Here is a 20,463-nt window from a genome sequence, read left to right on the forward strand (position 1 = left end):
AAATGCAATTCTTATCCGCGGATCATTGTTGTCAAAGAAAAACTATATGCTATTGGACATTTATCATTAGTAAAGAAATAAAATTTAACAAAAATGTACGCAAACAGGAATCTTGACAACATGTATTTGCACAAAAGTGTATTTTATTTTATATAGTATATAGATACATATGTGTGTATATATATATATATATATAAACGAGGCATGAAATTCTTATATATGTACATGTATCTTTTCGTAAAAATGTTATTATTGTGTCGATATATCACAATATGAATTGTTCTTTTTTTTTACCCCTCATCCCATATTATTGCTTTATCTTTATGTAATTTATATGCAGATATTAATTCTGTTGCGATTCATATCAACTCCGAAATTATTATCTTGTTGTTATCATCCATTTTTGCAATATTCAACTTTCCTAATATATAAATATAATTAGTATAAATTTGCGCGTTGATTTAAGTAAATTATACAAATCAGCGAACAAAGTAGTACAATATTAAATATCCAAACATTTACTAAAAACATATTTTTGTCGTTTCTCTCTCTCTCTCTCTAAACTGAATAACACATGCAGAAATATACCATATATGTATAATGGAAAACATAAAATGGATTAAATTTTAAATTCAAGATAAATAGAGTGAATTCTTGACAGAAATTAAAAGTTACTTTGCTAAAAATAAGTAGTTTATTGATTTTATATTATTATTATTATTATTATATTATTGTTTATATTACGTCACCTGAAAGAAAGACATTGTTTCATACTAATACTTCCATGTACTAATTACTGCAAAGAGTCTCTAAGGTCTAAAAATAAAAGCAATAATTTATTCTGCTATAATACCTTTTCATTTTTTAAGTAATACAATACGGAAGAAGATCATAATCCAGTATTCACAATTGGTTCTTATGATTCAAGACTGTCTTAAGTATAGACTTAAGCCTTGTAACTGATTATAACAAAGCCCCGTATTTGTATCTTAAAATATTACTTATGAATACTAATTAAGAATTAGATACAAAGTGAACGAGGAGCACGCGCCGACCCTGAGCATCACAAGGATCAGAAAGCTCATTCGTTAATTTCAATCTGCTCTGCTGGAAAACTACTAGTTTTGCAATTTTGCAAAAGAAAGTTGTTTCTTTTAGTATAAAATCACATCTTATATTTCGTAGGCAGGAACATCCTACATAATTTACATTAAATTATTTAAGCATCAAAGATCCAGCTTTGATCGTTATGGCGCTTTAATTCCTATTATCTTTTACAAAAAGAAAAACAGATTAACAATACATTGTGCCATCAATAAAATATGATTTCTCTGTGCAGCAAAAAAGGAAAAAAAAAGATATTTTTGTAAAATTTGCAACAGTGTAAGAGAAACCTATGTTCGATATAATAATAAATACCCAAGGATGTGCTAAGAATATATAGTTTTGTTGCCGGAATTACTGTTTCAGACAGTAACAATGTCCTTTTCATCTTCCATAAGCCAGTCGCTATTTTCCTCTATTAATTTCTTCCAATATTCTGTAAACATAAATTTTTCGTGTTACAAAACTCTGCCCCTCTGTAGTGATGTTATTGATGATTATTCAATAAACATTTAATAATTGTTGTTGAAGAATTGCTTATCTTAATTACAAAAAATTAATTTTTTCTTCGACACACAGTACTTGCTTACAAGAAATTCCGTATCATACATCTATTATAATATAAGCGTGTTTCATTCCGTTTATTTCATAATTACTTGCTAATTCCTGACGTGTACCACCAATGCCTCCATATTCGACAGGTAAAATATTAGCTGGTATATCCTTGAAACAATTATGCATCGCATTTTGTGAGTAGACGTGCAATCTATTCTTCATTTTTTCATTCATAAAAGTTCTAAAAATTTTTAGAACAATATCGACATATTTAGGCGCATTAATCATGTTAATCAATTGTATCCTCATAGGATAGCTACTCTGCCATGTCTGAACCAAATTCTTTATAATTTGGGGTTGCATTTGAAGAACATGTCGCATAGTCGGATTGGCTATATCTATGAACACTGAACAGCCATACACAGATGTTGCGGTATAATTCTTCGTCGCAATTTCCGTCGCCATCACGCCGATCTAAAAAAAAAGGAATAAAGACAATAGGCGAAAATTACAAATACTTCAGAATGTGACAACATATCTATCACAAAACATTCGAGTATTATGCTATTTTAATCTTTACTTTAGCGATATCTGAAATTTTGTGTTTCCTTGGATCATGCCGAGTACCACATACGATGATAACCAATCTTCCATGATTATCCGGCTTCCGCAGAGGCAGAAATACTCTAAACATGAATATAAATATTTCAAATTACTTTGAAAAATCAAAATATTTTTTAAGCTATTTAACAAAATATTCTTCTTAAAATGTAAAAGAAAAGAAATTTATCAAAAATTTACGATATTCACTTTAAAATCAAATTTGGGATAAATTTGAAATCTCTGAGCAGATTAATTATATTTAAGAAACTAAAGATAGAATGCAATATATGTAGTATTAACTATTAATACTAAAATATAATACTTGTACTTGGCAGAAAAAACTAATCACCAATACATTCCGGTAGGACACGCATACATAGATATATTCTTCACAGAACATTTTAAATATACAGAGTCTTAATAAAACATTTTTGAATAAAATCAACAAAAATATTTGTGTTTTAGAGATAAAACAATGTCGTCTCTAGAGAGATAAAAAAAATTAAAAAAACAAAAATTAAAAAACTCATAAAATGTGATTAATGTTATGAAATAATAGTAATTACCCTAAATTAAACAGTTCCTGTAGTTCCGGTCGAAACGGATCTTTATTCATGTACCAATCTGGTAAATAAAATCGTTGTTTATAATAGTTTCGCATCCTGATCTTTGTTTTCTCGAGATTAAATTTGCAGACTCTCAAAAATCGCAGGATAAGGAAATCATCTGTGTACAAATTAAGAATTTCAAATAAGAAGCTACAATTGAAGCACTAAATCTATTATTATAAATACATACATAGAGTAGAGTAACTTTTGGAACAAAATATCTGTTCTATTATCTGTTTAACAAAAAATATTAAAAAAAGATATTTTATTATATCCTAGAAAAAAGTAGAAATTTATTGAAATTAATTTATTCAGCGAATATATGATTTAGAATTTAATTATAAATTATTATAGTAGAGGGCATTTTGAAAATTGTGTTATATGTATTATATAATGTGGAATCGTATTTTATTTTGCTCGAGCAGTTAATACCCAGAGGCGTAACATGTTTCAAATTTTTTTATTAAAATAGCATTCATATATATACAATTAAATTGCTGAATTTTATTTATCTAATAATGAAAGTGTATAAAAGAACAAATTAAAAATTTGAATCTTATTGGTTATAATGACTATATAATAAAACTTTAATGTAATCGACATAAAAAGTTTAAGATCAGTGTTGAATAGAAATTATTGGATGTGTAAAATTTTAATCCCAATCGCGTAAATCCTATTCATAATGTTTAATTAAACTTATTGTTTATAACACTCTGAGATTTTGCAATCTTATCATTTTAGCGTTTTCTTACTTTAATTGATTTTTACAGAATATGTGTAAAGAAAGTAACATTTTACGTAATATGATCATCTATATCTATAAACATTTTAGTTACTAAAATGACAATAAAATACAGAAACTTTTTTTACTTCCTCTATTAAATATAAAGGCAATTAAAAAATGGATTATATCCCTTAATTAATTCAATGAACTAAGTATTAGACGTAACATCGGTCTCGATTGAATGTAATTTTATTATTCCGAATTAATAAATCGTAATTTCAAAAAATCTAGCGATGCTTCAACCATATATTATGATCTGTATCATTTTTACCAATTTTTCTTGCGCGCAAATCGTCGCTCTCCTCGATCCAGCATTTGATTTCCGTGACGATGTTCTCTCTAGTCTCGTCGGTTTCGTTTAAATATACCGCTGCGTATTCTTTATCCTCACTTGTCAGTTCTTGCCTAGCCTGATGCACGACGCTGTCATCACTGTAGTTACTCGCCATCGCGATGATAATGAACGCAAAGCCTCATCCACGAAGGGACTCGTATCTGCTGGTTGTAAAAACTCACCGTGAACGAACAATATTGCAACGCGCAATGTGCGATCTGCAAACAATTTGATGAACAAGTACGTACTCTTTGGAATCTGCTCTTTGGAATAATTTCTCATTAACAACTTCAATAATCAGATATTGCGCCATCTGCAGTACGTAATGATAGATCTGGTTTGATTAACTTAATGAATATTTAATATTCATCAACTCTAATGATTGAACGTGCACTGTCATGTTATGTCCGTAAATAAAAACCGAGAATAAGATAGTATTACGACAAAGGACCATCTGTCTCTGTTTAATCACTCTGCGAGGAAGAGATAACTTGGTGTGTGGGTTGTCTGTCTCTTTTTAACCATTTCGTAATCTGCTGATTCTCAGTATGAATCATAGCAGGCAGTGCACGTTCGAGTATTATTATTAGTCCAGTGGTACTCATTCTCGAAAGGATAAAAAAAAACAATTAATTTTCTTCGCAACCTAATATAAAATTGAAATAAAACGCGACAACTATTTATAGTAATTATTCTAATTATTGTAGCGTTTTAGAATTGTAATTAACTTAGAATGAAACCGTTATGTATTATAAATGTTTAATATTAAAGATTTGCGCTGCTACTGTAGCAATCAATTATTTTCAGTTAACTGAAAATAACTATTACGTAATTATTATCATCCTCTAGAAGATGTATTAAATATTCAATAAAAAAAGATTACAGGCTAAAATTTTTACATCAAGCATCGTATTAAAATTCAGATATATAGTATTGTACAAACAAATATAAATACAAACTTTATATAAAGTTAGTTACATATTATTATTGTTTATACATATATTATATTATATATCTATAATCGTCTTTCGGTTATACATTAAATGCAAAACAGATCGATTAAAATGTATTCGCAGGAATAAATGAATAATGAAAGAAATTAAATAGACATTATGTCCTAAGAATACACAGTAAATTTTAACAAAATTTAAAAATATGATCTACTGACTAAAAGTAGAAGTTTCTTCATTAGAAATTCGATACTGCATTAGTTTTTTACGTTAAGTCACTGATACAAAATTATGATTTTTCTATAAAGAGGAAAAATAATACTTTTTTTTAAACTGACAAAACAAAAAGAGATAACCGATAACAATACATATTCAATTGAATGCTACAACCAAACCTTTTATCGTTCTTAAATCTACCGCCTTAAAATAGTGATTTTATCGTTATTATCATCTGTAAGTAGCCATTCGCGATTTTCCTCGATCAATTTCTTCCAATAATCTGCAAAAGTAAATGTTTGTATTACATATACATTAAATTAAATTATATACATTATATATAAATTATATATTCGCAATTACCAGTTAATTCCTGGATTGTACCATCAGTGCCGCCATATTCGACGGGTAAGATGTTAGCTGGAATATCCTTGAAACAGTTCTGCGATGAGTAGACATTAAATCTACTTTTCAACTTCTGCGTCATGAAAGTTTTGAAAATTCGTGTAACAATATCGAAGATTACCGGGGCATTAAATATGGTCATCGACTGGATCCTCCCTGGATAGCAGTTTTGCATCGCACGGACATAATTCATTATTACATAAGGTCGGAGTTGAGTAATATGACCTAAAGTTATATTAGAGACATCTGAGAATATCATATAGCCATACACAGATCCTACGGGATAATATTTCATCGCTATATCCATCGCCATCCTACTGATCTAAAAAATCGTCCATCGAGAAACAACGAGAATTAAAATATATCTATATAATATTGTTGAAACTATTACATATTGTTTTTATTTTTACCTTGAATATATTTGATATTTTGTGTATTCTTGGATCATGCACTGTGCCGCGCACAATATAAATTATTCTTCCTTGATTGTCTGGTTTCCGTAGGGGTAAAAGCGTGCTAAATGTAAACAAAGAATTTCAAATTTTTTAAAAAATTAAATATACTCGTACATATTTTATTTTTACAATAATGTACATCTTATAAGAGAGTCTTTGGAAGTTCTTAATAAAATATTCTTTCTAAATATACATATATGTGTATTTACATAAATCTGTCTGCAAATATAAGCAATTTTTCGTTAAAAATAAAGTTGCAACTTGTAAAGTATTCTGTATACATATATTATGCAAAACAAGTAAAAGTAAATACATAAAAAATAAAAAATATCTATTACAATCTATCAATTCTCATTGTGATTAAATTGGTAAAACTTTTAACTTAAAACATTTAACACATATAAATTAATTAATTAACATAATTGAATTTAGTCAATAAAGTAAAGAATTGCAATTTCATATTTTTACGAAAGAAATCGATTCTAATTAGAATGCAGGAATTATAAAATTTTGCTGAATTATTCTAAACCATCATATTATATAATTAATATCTAAGATGAGTTGTTTTCTTTTATAATAATAAAATAATAAAAAATAGAATAATTATATTTACATCATATAAGCACGCTTTAATATTAGTCTAGTTTATACACATGAGTGTAAAATAATTCACCATATGATCTTACAAATTTCAGCACTCCAATAAATTCTTATATATTTTAATGGTTGTTACCCCAAATCAAGTATCTCCTGCAGCTCCGGTTGAAGTGGATCTGTATTTGTGAACCATTCCGGCAAGTCAAATCGCTGCTTGAGAAAGTTTCTTATCCTGATTTTAGTTTTCTCGAGATCAAATTTAGAAACTCTCAAAAATCGCAAGATAAGAAAATCATCTAAATATAAAAAGATTAAATATTCCTTTCAGATAAAAAGCTATGATTATGGCAATACTAAATCTATTAAATATTAATTAAATACTGTGCATAAAACAATGTGATTTTATAGGCACAAATTTCTACTACCTTTTTTATAAAAAAATATGAAATCTTTTTTATTATTCACATTTTAGAAAGCATCAGAGAAGCTAGAAAAATAATAAAATTTCTTACAAAATATATTAAAATACAAATATTCTTTAATAAAGCAATTCTTTTGTACTTTTGTACTTTTGATATTTATATAAATATACTATATATATATATATATATATATATATATGATGGATATACATATACATTTGTAATTAAAATATACCAAAGGCTCTTCTTTTATTTTGGAATAATATAAAACCATATTTATTTTAATTCGATTGTAGCTTGTTTTGTTTTCTAGTGATAAGATGTGATTAAATTTCAAATATACGGTTATTGATATTGATAACTGAAGTACAAGGTATATATTTTACAAATCTACTCGTACTCTATTGACGACAAGTGTTGTTTTATAAAAAAAAATATTTGTATCTTTTGTTGTAATTTGCATTTTGTTATAATTTGAATTTTAAACTGTGGTCAAAGGGCGCGTTTTTTAATTCATCGATTGATCAATCGCATGGCGCAAGTGCAACATGCTGCATCTGCATACATGTGATTGATCAATCGATGAATTAAAAAACTCGCCCAATGTCACAAATGTTTTAAAGTGTTTGATGAACCAATCAGAAGAAAGAATTTTACAAGTTGACCACTCAAAAGACGCTTTAAAGAGTTTAAAGCATTTGAAGCATTGCATAACCGTATCCATTTTTATGTATTTTTCGCTTTTAACGTCATAATTCAAAATTGCCACAGTGAGTAAGCAAAAGCCATTTCAACGCGTCTATCACGTATCAGATGACTGTGTTTTTATAAATTTTACCCAATCGATCGTGTAAATCGTCGCTTTCTTCGATCCAACGTTTGATTTCCTCGATGGCACTCTTTCTAGTCTCATCGGTCTCGTTCAAATAGGTCGCTGCATATTTTTTATCTTCACTAGTTAGTCCATGTAGAGCGTAACTCTTTATACTATCATCGTAACTAGACATATTTGCCATCATGACTTCACAAGAACTACTGTTGCCAAGAAAGTTAACGAGCTGCGCCGAATAGGATTGGCGATAAACATATAGTTACATAACACAGAATTTCTAACGCGCAGAATCTATTACTAATTGTTAAATTATTTCAATGATAAATCAGTTATTGGAACTTATGTCACCTCACGCGAACATACATATCATCAAGACATATAGATATGTCTGCAAAAAACCTTAAATTTAATATTCTGCTCAATTTTCACTATAAACGTCTTAAATACTTCACTGATAGACAAATCTATGCGTTTTACACATAAAATAGAATAAGGCAATTGTCAACCTCATATTGTGCTCCCTCCCAACAAATAGTGGAATTGGTGGGATTGTCAGAAAGGAGAGAACATATGACATGTTTTCTTTGTCTTTTCGAGTTGGCGCTGTTTGCTACCTAGCTTACATAAGAAGACAAAACGTGTAATATTGCATTTAATAACGGCTGAAAGGAATTAAAGTCAAAACGTTTCGTTATCACACATTCATTAAAACATATTTGAAATTGTTAAACTGCTAATCAATTTAATTCGTGATACTTTGAGAGTTTGTGTTTCAAGACCGAAAAATTGTTTCGGCGCGCAGTTTAAAGGACTACGTACATAGTACAGAAATTCACATGGAATTATATAATACAAGCATCTATAAAATCCACAATGAAAAAAAGGATTGGCTAAATATGGCATAGCATTTTTAATTGGCTACGACAGCTAATTATTGGTTGTAACATCCAATTTTTGGTCGCATATTAGCCATCCGCAATTGCTGCTACAATTTAAAATTAGCTGCTGCAACAAAACATTAGCTGTTGCATCAAGTTCAAAATGCTATGCAATATTCAGCCAATATTTTTTTCAGTAGATTGGTAATAGTTATCGTTAAATAAATGAACGAAGAGATATTAATTTTTAATTCTGTATATTATATAAAGTACGCTTTTGAAATTTTTAATAGAATGCATATATGAATTAAATTTATATTAAAATGTTATTATTACATATCGTTATTTATAAATGATGTATACTTATAAAATAAGTAAATTAATGTATATATCTAAAGTTTAAAAATTATACATTATAGTTGAAACGATGATATGAACTATAATAAATAAAATAATTTTTAAATTACAAGCGATTAGAATAATTTTCTTTTCTTATTCACATAATTTGAGAACGTAGGAAAATGTCATTAAAAGTATATAGGTACTCTTCTGTATTATATTTTAAGTAAGAATCTTCCGATAAATATATTAAAGGGAAAGGTAAATGACTTAATTTTTTTTAATTGCAGTGAAAAGAAAATCTAGTCTATATTTAATAAAATAAAACCAAGTATGCTGCAAAAAAAAATAAAGAGGAGACTTTCAAAATTCATTTTGTCAATAATTGCGTTCAGCAGAAAGAGCAGCTTTGCAACTGTTGTAAAATTCTTGAATATGATTGGTTTATACATTTAGGTTCACTAAGGAACTAAGAGCAAGACCAATCATATTAATGAATTTTGCAACATCTGTAAAGCTGCTTTTTCTGCTGAACGCAACCAATGCTTTTGAGGTTTTTACGGATATTATCTTGAAAGATATCACAAGGCTTGTGGATTATCGCCGTCCATTACCAATGTCAACGTTTCGTGAACTTTGCCGTTCACTTCATAAGGATAAGGAGCGCACTGATAAATTTATTTTGTCTAAAACTTCATTTTCTTTTTTAGTCAGAGATTTAGACATAGCTGTTTAGTGTTGAAAGACCCAAGTTACTCTACGATGTTTTAAAAATATTTTTTTATCATCAATTTATGTGCTGAAAACAGTCTAAACATTTGAAGTATATTGTATTCTTTAACTAGAGAAACAAACAAAATGTATTTGTTTAATATTATTAGAAATAGTTTAGTAATTTTGTTTAACACATTTTACATCTTACTGATTAGCAAATTGTTATTTTCTGCAAAGCGCGTTAAGCTTGTGACTTTCTGTCTCGTTTTTTGAAAATTATAAATTCTGGACACAACGCGCGTTTTAAAAGTCTATTCCTCAAATACTTAAATATTTTCTAGCATTACTCATTTTTTGAGAAAATCTCGAAACCGATGGCTTTTTCTATAAATTCATACGTGATGAGAAAAGTCACATGCGATATCTTAACGCGTAATGTACGTATGTTTACTGGTATATGTATACTTTGCATGACGATAATAAGCCCGAAACTTGTATTTGTGATTCATGACATTTCAATTTCTGAACTGTGATAAATATTATAACAACATTATTTATATAATAAATAAAAAAAAGATATTAACAGCATGCTCTTCAAAATCTGTAATTTTTAATATCATTTTGCCTTTAATTAGCAACGATAACTGCATTTGTAGTAAATAATGGATTGAAAAATTTATCTGTAATAGCTGTATTATCTATTCTGTAGAAAAAAATTTGATAAATGATAAGAGAAGCTATTAACTGTTGTATTTTATGTACAGTAATTCAGCGCATGTATCAACCTTTGGTCATTGATGTTTTAAATAAAATAAGTATAAAACAGTTTTTATATATATAAACAGGTTACATTATTATTTGTATTTTATAAATATGTATTATATAATTACATATTAGTTACGTAAAATAGATTACGTAAAAAGATTTCGTAAAATATGTACATAAAATATATATCTAATAGAAAAACTGGATTAAATTCTTAATATACATAAATTGAAAACAGAGAATTTTTTACCTCATTTATATTATATATATATTTAACTTAATAACATAAACTAACTATTATAGCTTTTTAAAAAAATTCATATTTTATCTACTCTTTTGTACTACATCACTTATAGAATAACTATTTTAGACAGCAAAAGAAAAAAAAACATCTCCTTATTGCAAAATTTGTAAAATAAGTAATGATATTACGACAGTAGATGCATCCAAATGTGTGTTGATAACAAATACTTTCTGCCCATTCAACAACTATTGTTTCAAATGTTACTCAATTTGAACATTATCATCTTTCGTAAGCCAGTCGGAATTCTCTTCGATCGCTTTCTTCCAATATTCTGTAAAAGTAAACATTTATAACACGTTTTGAATTAAATGATTATGTGAATCTAAATAAATAATTCTTACATAAAACATTTTGTAATCTGAATTGAAAAATTCTTAGTTTTTAATTATTATTATCTGAACAATTGCTCGTATTAATTATTTATGAAAAGTTCATTTTTCTTCTTCGGCAATATATGCTTAATAAAAGATATTCTTTATCGTCTATTATAGCAGCGTCTCATTTATTCTATTTTAATTTACCTATTTACCTGTTAATTCTTGGCATGTACCAGCAGTGCCGCCATACTCGACGGGCAAAATGTTAGCTGGAATATCCTTGAAACACTCAAGATTGTCTGCGTATACGTGAAATCTGTCTTTCAATTTCTTGGTCATAAAAGATTTAGCAAGATTTATTATAACATTGAAGAATTTTGGGACATTGAATACGTTAAAGGCCTGGTATCTCATAGGATAACAACTCTGCCATGTGTGAATTATATTCATTATCGTATGAGGACCAAATTGAAGAATGTGACGTATAGTTGGATCAATCATGTCTATCAACGATACAATACCATACACGGATGCTGCAGGATAAAATTTCACCGCTAATTCTATTGTTAACATACATGCCTAAAAAAGTCAAAAATTACGAACATAAATTAAAAATATACCATGACTACATTACTCATTTCAATTAATTATTAAACATTATGCTATTTTTATTTTAACCTTCGACATGTCTGCTATGTTGTGTATTCTTGGATCATTCAGAGTGCCGCGTATAAGCAAAATCAATCTTCCTTGATTGTCTGGTTTCAACAGAGGCAAAAACATGCTAAACCAAACCAAAATAAATGTAAATTTTTTGAAGAAATTAATATACTTTTCATTTTTATACCAATTACATCTAGTTGTTCCCAAAAATTCTTACTTAATAAATGTTTAAAAAATTTTGATATTACAAGATTTACCTATTCTTACATACAATATAATAGAAGTAATAAAAAAAAATATAAACAAAAATTTATCTTTAAATTAACTAAATTTAAGCAAATAGTCATTAAAATTAAAGTTGCGATTTAATGAAGTTCTCTGCTATGTATGGTAGTCAAATAAATTGAGAATAAAGGAAATCCACTGTCCATCGAACAGTAGTAAAATATATATAATAAAAAAAGATTTTATAGGTATATATTATATTTGCAGAACTTACAAATGTGTGTGTGTAAATAGGTGCGTGTGCGCTGTGTAATATAATAGTTACCCCAAATTAAGATATTCCTGCACTTTCGGTTGAAACGGATTCTTATTCGTGAACCATTCCGGTAAATTGGATCGTTGTTTGTAATAATTTCGTATCCTGATTTTAGTTTTCTCAAGGTTAAATTTGCCAACTCTTAAAAATCGTAGGATAAGAAAATCATCTATATACAAAAAGAATTCCCTTTAAAAAATACAACATAGCAGTACTAAAAGTTTATCATTAGGTATTAAAATAAATTAGATTGTAATTTTATGAATTTATATGTAATATAGAGTAACATAATTTGAAAAAATGTTTATAATATATACAGCCATTGACAAAATTATTAGGCACCTAGTTAATTCTTTTGCCGTTTGCCGACGATCTTTTAGAGCATTTTGCTTTAAATATCGATCTTCTCTGGCAGTAGTCTTTCGTTTTCTTCCTCTTCCAGATCTGGATTTAAACTGTTTAGTATCATTATATCTTTTTATTGTAGTTTGAACTGCGCAACGGGAGCATTTTATTTTTTTTGCTATTTGCACTTGAGATAATCTTATGGAATGCAACACAATAATCTGAGCCCGTTTTCCTTCACTCAACTCGCGTGTTTTAGGCATATTTTGAAATCTCGGATAATATGTTAACAATAATAAGATAAAGAATTGCCTAGCAATTGCTCGAAACAAGACTGATAACGTCCGTATTATTCGAAGTCGAAATGCACACTAAACAGTTTTGTACATATTATCATTTCTCTAAGAAACTTATATGCCTCAGTTGCTTGACCTTCTCACAAAGTCAGTAGCATGAAAACAACACGCAAATAGAGAGCTTATGTACATTCAGTTGTGAAAAATTTAGAAAAAGCAAGGGTGCCTAATAATTTTGTCAATGGCTGTACATGTACATATACAAATCTAAATGTATGAGTTTCTTGCTTTTCCGATTAATAAATGAACGAAGTTGATCGAAAAACTCTTTTCTTTTTAGGTGTAGAAAATGGCGAAATATTATTTATCACTTATTGACTTTTAAATCATTATCACTATTCTTTTCAATAAATCAAACACAATTTGTTATCTATATCATGAATTTATCTTTTCTTATTGCGTAATTAAGAATGAATTTAACAAGAATAAGCATTAAGCCATAACATCGACGCAGATTAAATTTATTGCGTTGAAAGTAATAAATTATAATTGAATTTTATTTAGTGTATTCAGGAAAGAAAACCGATTAAAAAATATGCCTAATTGATTTTAAAATATAATTCATTCCTGTAGTTAGTATTAACTGAAAAAAGGCAAAAACCAATTACATATTAAAGAATACTGAGCGCTTATTAGATAATTAATTATCTCTGGATAATGCAGAATACTTCAATGGAATGACGTATTTAAAAGAGTGCTGTTATTTTTACCAATTTGTATGCGCAATTCGTTCTCGATCCAAAGTTTGATTTCTGAGACAGCATTCTCTCTAGTCTCATCGGTTTCGTTCAAATACTCCGCTGCATATTTTTTATCTTCGTTAGTCAGCTCTTGCGAAACGTAATCCACTATGTTATCGTTATGATTGCGTTCATTTGTCATTATGATGATAATAGTCAAGAAATTTTATCCACCGTGAAAGATTCGCGTTTTTGAGTCGCGGAAATGTGATACACAGTCACGATTAACTATAAATGCAATAATAGCCACGTTCTAGTATACATACGTACATTGTCAATACAAATTTTATAGTATATATAACGAAAAAAATCTGTAGATTTTGAACACTGTAAAGGCTCCTACAGATGAGCGACTTTGTAGCGCTACAATTAAAAGCACCGATCATACTAAGCTATAAACGTATATTTGCGAATATATTTGCAATACTTTTCTGTAGCGTCAGAAAATAATTCTATATGTAACGGATCGACGCTTTTAATTGTAACATTATAAAGTCGCTCGTTTGTAGAAACTCTGTATATATACGTATATCGGAACACAGCAAATATTTATATTATATAACGCAGTGTAGAGCGCAAGGAGGCAAGACGTACTGTTTAAAATTCATTATTTGAATCATCGAATCGACTTTCACTTTTTAGAAATTACGCCATCTACAGTAAAAAAACATGTAGTTCAAAATCTTTTACTCGATTACCTTGAAACCAGAGGAAATCTAAGAGGCCTTGTTGGATGCAAGGCTGGCCTTAAGATTATAAAAAACAAGATATAAAGTGACATAACTGTAGTAATCGTACCGTAGAATAAGGGCCTATCTACATCTATCGTAAAGTTTATCGTAAATGCTTTACGATCCTTACGACAGCTGATTAGAAGTTATAATACACATTGACGTTTCTCTAATTGCCTATCGCAAGAACTTACGAAACATTACGATAGATGTAACTGGCTATAAATAGATGTAGCTTTGAGACAGAGACAACGTAAATTAGAAACAGTGGCGTAGCTAGGGATGGCAGCGCCCGGGGCGGTCCCTTTTGTTCCCGCCCCCGTGATTTTTTAAATTAAACTATTATTTTTTGAATTTTTTTAGTTAATAACTAATAATTTCGACAATTTAAATAAAATTTTATTTTTTGTAAATTATTTAAATTAATCATGTAATACAACACTTTATATAATAATAATTATACGTAATATTGAAGTTATTCTGTAGATAAAAATTAGAATCTTTTTAGGACCGTACAATTAATAAACAATAAACAAGAAGAAGGAAGTCAATAACGGTCAAAGCTGGATCACAATGCTTATTATAATTATGTGTGAATTTTATATACTACGTATATAGTCCCCCCAAAAATCGCGACGCTGACAGTTTTTCAGCATTGACGCATATGTACTTATTACCGCAGTAATATCACGAATTTAATTGATTACAATTTTTTATGCTCATAGCATCATGGATCTTAATAGTGTTAATAGTGTTGATAGTCTATGGGCAATACGCGATCAGCACCACCAGTCACAGTCAGCGGTCTGGGTATCGATTGTGTAACTTTTTCCCTAGGGCGGAAACGTGAAAAGTGAAAATTTTTTGTATGTATGTGTATATATGGTCAAACATTCATAAAAGTTTTCACTTATCACGTTTCCACTCTAGAGAAAAAGTTACATGACTGATATCCTATTGATCGCGTGCTGCCACCAGTTCTGAATTTGTAACACTGATTGGCGCCCTTGTCAAGACGGCGCGGCGCCCGGGGCGGACCGCACCCCCCGCACCTCCCTTGCTACGCTACTCTAATTATTAGAGTAATATTAATGTATGTACATACACCTTAATAGTTATTACTTAATAGTTATGTTATGTGTCAAATCCGTATATCGTGCACGACGAAATAATATAAATAGAGATTAGATGCTATCGGTTCGAACGCCACACGCACACCCGTATATGTTTCGATTCACACAGGTCGTCTCGAAGTCGACGAACAGCGAGCGCGGAAACACAAAGGATCTGCGGCATCTGTGATCCTGGCAGTAAGTATCGCACTTATATAATTTTAGTCAACATCGAGCGGGGCGATCCTCCGATCGCCACATGAGAAGAGAGATCAAATAGTAACTCGAGGGTCACGTGCAAGAAAGCGCGGGCAGTCAGCAATAGTCAGTCGACTACAGTCGACCACAGCTCTCGGTAGCAGCAATTTCTAGTAAAGTGTCGCGATTCAAGACCCTCTCGAGGCGTTCTCGTGAAGTGTGTCCGAATCGTGCGCGGCTCAAGATATCTGCCTCCAAACGTCGCGTCGTCGCGAACTCAGCGGATCAGGCAATAGCCCTAAGCGTCTCGGAAATTCGACTCAAGGCATAATCCCAGGCGTCGTTGAATTAGATACATTGTCACCGAACGAGTGGTACATGGGACAACCGTGTCAAATATTCCGTCGTTGTCAAACGAACGTTGTACCGTGTATAGTGGTACATTAATCCGAGTGTCACGAAAATCGATCTCTTAATTCAAGAGAATTGGTGAACATCTTAAAATAAACAATATGGAACTTTAGTGTAAGGTCCATTACATTTTCCACACTGCAAACGAACAAGTTAATATGTAAATAGATCTATACACTGAAATAAAATTAGAAAGATTAATTTATAAATATGTAATATGATTTATTTATTTTTCCACCTCTGGGAATTATTGTTTTAAATTAACCAATATTTTTTTTAACAAAGTTGTAAGTATCTACAATACATATATAGCTAAATTTATATTGAATATATGCAAATGTGTGCAAAGTTATAGTGTATGCATTCGCCATAGAGACATCTTGAACAGAGCAGCAAATAATGATAAATAATATCAAAATGATATTAAATTGAATCGCGATTGATAAAAAAGTGACTTAATAATTATTTTAGTGCTACGTTATTTTGACTCAATTTTAGTAGACAAAAATCATGGCTTTTTGTTCTACTTATTGTGAGTACGGGGTGACACTATTAATGCTATTTGTGACATTCCATCCTTGTTTTACATCTAATAAACGACGGAAATAGAATGACAGGATAGCGTTAATAGCGACTTCCCGAACACACCTTTAGGATCAATTGCACAACGTTACTATTCTCACACTTTGTTTCTTTAAAACTAAAAGAGAGGGAGAGATAGAGTTTAAGCCAAAATTTAAAATCAATGTAATGATAATGCACGCACGCGCGCGCGCGCACACACACAAAACCTGGTCTTAGATGTCTATTTAATATAATTTAATATATTTATTCTCGATTAATAAAGAAACTTTTTTTTAGAAGAATATATTGGACACACACATACACACACAGACACACAAACGACATTCTATATGCTTTATTAAGAGAATCTTAATATAAGCATTGCTCAAGCATCCGTATCGGTTCGTAAATTCAAATCATTTTTCTGTTTATTGATATGTAGCATCTCCGATATTGTGCGTTAATCTGGTATAATTCATAATAAATATTATTTGTTATATAGAAAAATAAATATATTTATTTTTATGTTACACATATTATTGCATGTTGACTATACATGTGAAACAAAAATATGAAATAAATATACAAAAATATATAACGAATTAGATCCTTTTTTTTCTAAAAAATAAACTTTTTATTTCTTTTATTAACTTACAGTAATAGTACTATTTTTCTAAAAATGCTTTCGTACACATTTTTTTTGTACTATAATAACTAACAGAATTCTAGTAACAAATAAGGAAAAATGATAACATTTTTCTCGCGAACCTCATAAATAAACAAAGTGTAACATATATTACGACAATAAAAATATAGCTTCTTAATATTATTCATTTTAATCATTCTTATTACTTGTAAACAAATCGCGATTATCTTCCAACAATTTCTTCCAATACTCTGTAAAAGTAATTGTTTATTATTTTTCTCTTGAATGAAATACTCTTAATTCTATTTTTTTATTTTAGATTATGCTTATTCTAATCTAAAGCCTAAACAAGTACTTCGTACATGTAGAATCGTTAGAATCCGATAAATTCTTTACGATTATTATTTGAACAATTGCTTGTTTTAACTTTAATTTTTGTGAAAAATTCCTTTTTCCTTTGATAATATTATATTTCGATAATAAACATCTCGTATTGTCCACTAAGAACGTCACATTTATTTTATTTAAATGAAAAAAATACCTGTTAATTCCTGAATTGTACCATCACTGCCACCGTACTCGACTGGCAAGATGTTAGCTGGAATATCTTTAAAACAAGTTTGCCGCATGTGTGGATAGACATGAAATCTCCTCTTCAATTTCTCTGACATAAAAGATTTAAAAATTTTGAAAGTAATATCAAAAAGCTTTGGCGCATTGATTATGTTTATCAACTGTAACCTTATAGGATAACAGTTTTGCCATGCGTGTACTATTTTCATTACTAGGGAGGGTCCAAATTGAAATATATGATGTATAGTTGGATTGATCGCGTCACCGATGAACGTTACACCGTACACAGATGATGTACGCATGGCGCAATTTTTCATCGACAGTTCTTCTATCATTATACTGACCTGAAATGATATTTGTCAAGAAATAATGAGCAATTAAAAATATGTTTTATGACGACATCTATCTCAAACGCATTGTTTGTAAGTTACTTGCAATTTTAATGCTATTTTAATTTATACCTTAATGATATCTGAAATGTCATGTATTCTCGGATTATGTAAAGTAGTGCGCAAAATGACAACCAATCTGCCTCGACTATCAGGTTTCCGCAAAGGCAAAATCAATCTAAACGTAAATAAACAATTTATTCTAAAAATCTTTTGAAAAGTTAGTGTTAATTCTACAACGATGTGTGTATAATTATGTCCGGAAGATCTTATTTATTAGCAAATAAATCATAATAAAAAAAGGTAAGTAAAGTGAAACCCATGCCATCGATTACTCATTGCAATCAAATTTAAATTATTAATAAAACAAATAGTTTATTATTTATTATAATGAACATATATAATAACATATAATTGAATCCTCATCAACAATGTCAGCAATTAAATGTAATCCCGTAATGGGATTATTAAAAAGAAATCAGTGATCATTAATACATTGCGAAAATGAAAATAATATTATAATAATCGTTACAGTGATAATAATAATTATTACAGTGAAAATATATGAAATTTTTAAATAAATTATTATTGTGAATTAGATAACCTAATTGTTGAAATGCGATATTTAACCGATAATTATAATATAGTACAAAAAAATTTTCTTTAAATTGTGTATTTGTATACTTTGAGTATACAAATATATAAAAATATGATAATCTTTACCCCATATTAATTATCTCCTGTAATTCTGGTTTAAACGGATCTCTATTTGTAAACCATTCCGGTAAGTCAGATTGCATCTTATAAAAGTTTCGCATTCTGGTTTTAGTTTTTTCGAAGTTAAACTTGCAAACTCGCAAGAATCGCAAGATGAGGAAATCGTCTGTATAGAGATTAAGTTTGCTATAAATAAAAAACTAATACTATCAATTTGTCATTAGATATTACAAATTAGACAGTAATTTAATAAATAGAAAATATACGCAAATAAAGTCGATTGAAAAATTGTTTGATTCATAAAATGTTTTCAAAATTATAATTTGGTTACAAAAACATATTAAAAAGAGTAATATGTCAAATAAAAAATAATTCACAGCGTATATAAATAATTAAATATAATAAAAGATAAAAATTAAAAAAAATTTCTTACTTATCATATGTAATAAATAGTTACAGATCATTTATTTAAAAATGTAAATGTCACCTTACGTTAGAAAATGGAATAGTAAAAAAAGTTATTTATTTGCTTTCAGTCATAATCAAATTATCATAATTAAATAGATTTTGTCTATATTCGCTTAATAAAATCGGCGCGCCCACCGGACAGTTAACATCATGTTGAAATAGAAAGTATAATAATAAATCATAATTGAATTTCATTTATTGAGTGATTTCCACGCGTAAGATTGCCATTATTTTTACCAATCTGTATGTGCATTTGATCGTTAAGCCAGCGTCTGATCTCCGTAATGGCAGTCTCTCTAGTTTCGTCGGTTTCGTTCAAATTTATCGCTGCATATTCTTTATCGTCGCTGGTCAGCTCATACTGCACGTGATGCTCTATGCTATTTTTACAATTGTCTTTATTCGCCATTGTGATGACAATAAGCAAGTAGCTTTCGGAAGAATATATTGTGTCTTCAAATCGCAAAGATACACTGTTACGTATCAACATATGGTCAACGATAAACGCAGTAACGTTTCTCTAACACTGTAAGAGAGAAACACGTACTGTTTGCAATTTACGTGCTCTTTGGAGTTTAGTTTCTCTAATCAGCTAACTTCGCCATCTGCAGGAGATGTCGCAATATAATGATGATGACATAAACAAACCTGTTCTTTGAATAATTGCTATGAACAATTAATCTCTTCTTTTTTCCCATGTTAAAAAAAAAAAATGTTGATCGATACAAGAAGCTTGAACCTTTGTAAAAAAATACTACTGAGCACTAGGAGTATTTTGAGGCACTATAACTATACTACAGCACTACTCATTGTCAGCACTACTGTAC

At 29.2% G+C, this 20,463-nt stretch overlaps 3 protein-coding genes across 5 annotated transcripts; all 3 read right to left on the reverse strand.

Annotated features, from left to right (window-relative positions):
• Positions 1-1,312: 1,312 nt before the first annotated feature.
• LOC108783623 (alpha-tocopherol transfer protein) lies at positions 1,313-4,651 on the reverse strand. 2 transcript variants are annotated; one of them, XM_018552233.1, is made up of 6 exons: positions 4,237-4,651; positions 3,926-4,149; positions 2,829-2,988; positions 2,240-2,345; positions 1,761-2,133; positions 1,313-1,540 (listed from the first exon to the last, which is right to left on the reverse strand). In XM_018552233.1, the coding sequence occupies exons 2-6, from the start codon at positions 4,101-4,103 to the stop codon at positions 1,467-1,469; spliced, it is 891 nt and encodes a 296-aa protein (XP_018407735.1). In that variant the 5' UTR covers positions 4,104-4,149; positions 4,237-4,651; the 3' UTR covers positions 1,313-1,466. The 2 variants fall into 2 exon arrangements, with proteins under 2 accessions (XP_018407735.1, XP_018407734.1); XM_018552232.1 differs by having other exon boundaries at positions 3,926-4,152.
• A 6,355-nt stretch (positions 4,652-11,006) lies between these two features.
• On the reverse strand, positions 11,007-15,848 carry LOC108783639 (alpha-tocopherol transfer protein-like). Of its 2 annotated transcripts, none has more exons than XM_018552261.1 (6): positions 15,775-15,848; positions 13,798-14,055; positions 12,396-12,555; positions 11,861-11,966; positions 11,395-11,761; positions 11,007-11,136 (listed from the first exon to the last, which is right to left on the reverse strand). In XM_018552261.1, the coding sequence occupies exons 2-6, from the start codon at positions 13,967-13,969 to the stop codon at positions 11,066-11,068; spliced, it is 876 nt and encodes a 291-aa protein (XP_018407763.1). In that variant the 5' UTR covers positions 13,970-14,055; positions 15,775-15,848; the 3' UTR covers positions 11,007-11,065. The 2 variants fall into 2 exon arrangements, with proteins under 2 accessions (XP_018407763.1, XP_018407762.1); XM_018552260.1 differs by having other exon boundaries at positions 15,681-15,830.
• Positions 15,849-17,678: 1,830 nt separating this feature from the next.
• Positions 17,679-20,144, reverse strand: LOC108771340 (alpha-tocopherol transfer protein). The gene is made up of 5 exons (XM_018536582.1): positions 19,874-20,144; positions 19,175-19,334; positions 18,524-18,629; positions 18,031-18,406; positions 17,679-17,740 (listed from the first exon to the last, which is right to left on the reverse strand). The coding sequence occupies exons 1-5, from the start codon at positions 20,124-20,126 to the stop codon at positions 17,679-17,681; spliced, it is 957 nt and encodes a 318-aa protein (XP_018392084.1). The 5' UTR covers positions 20,127-20,144.
• Positions 20,145-20,463: the final 319 nt, after the last annotated feature.

Source organism: Cyphomyrmex costatus, unplaced genomic scaffold (assembly GCF_001594065.2).
Source record: "Cyphomyrmex costatus isolate MS0001 unplaced genomic scaffold, Ccosl1.0 scaffold157, whole genome shotgun sequence".
In the NCBI taxonomy this organism is placed as follows: domain Eukaryota; kingdom Metazoa; phylum Arthropoda; class Insecta; order Hymenoptera; family Formicidae; genus Cyphomyrmex; species Cyphomyrmex costatus.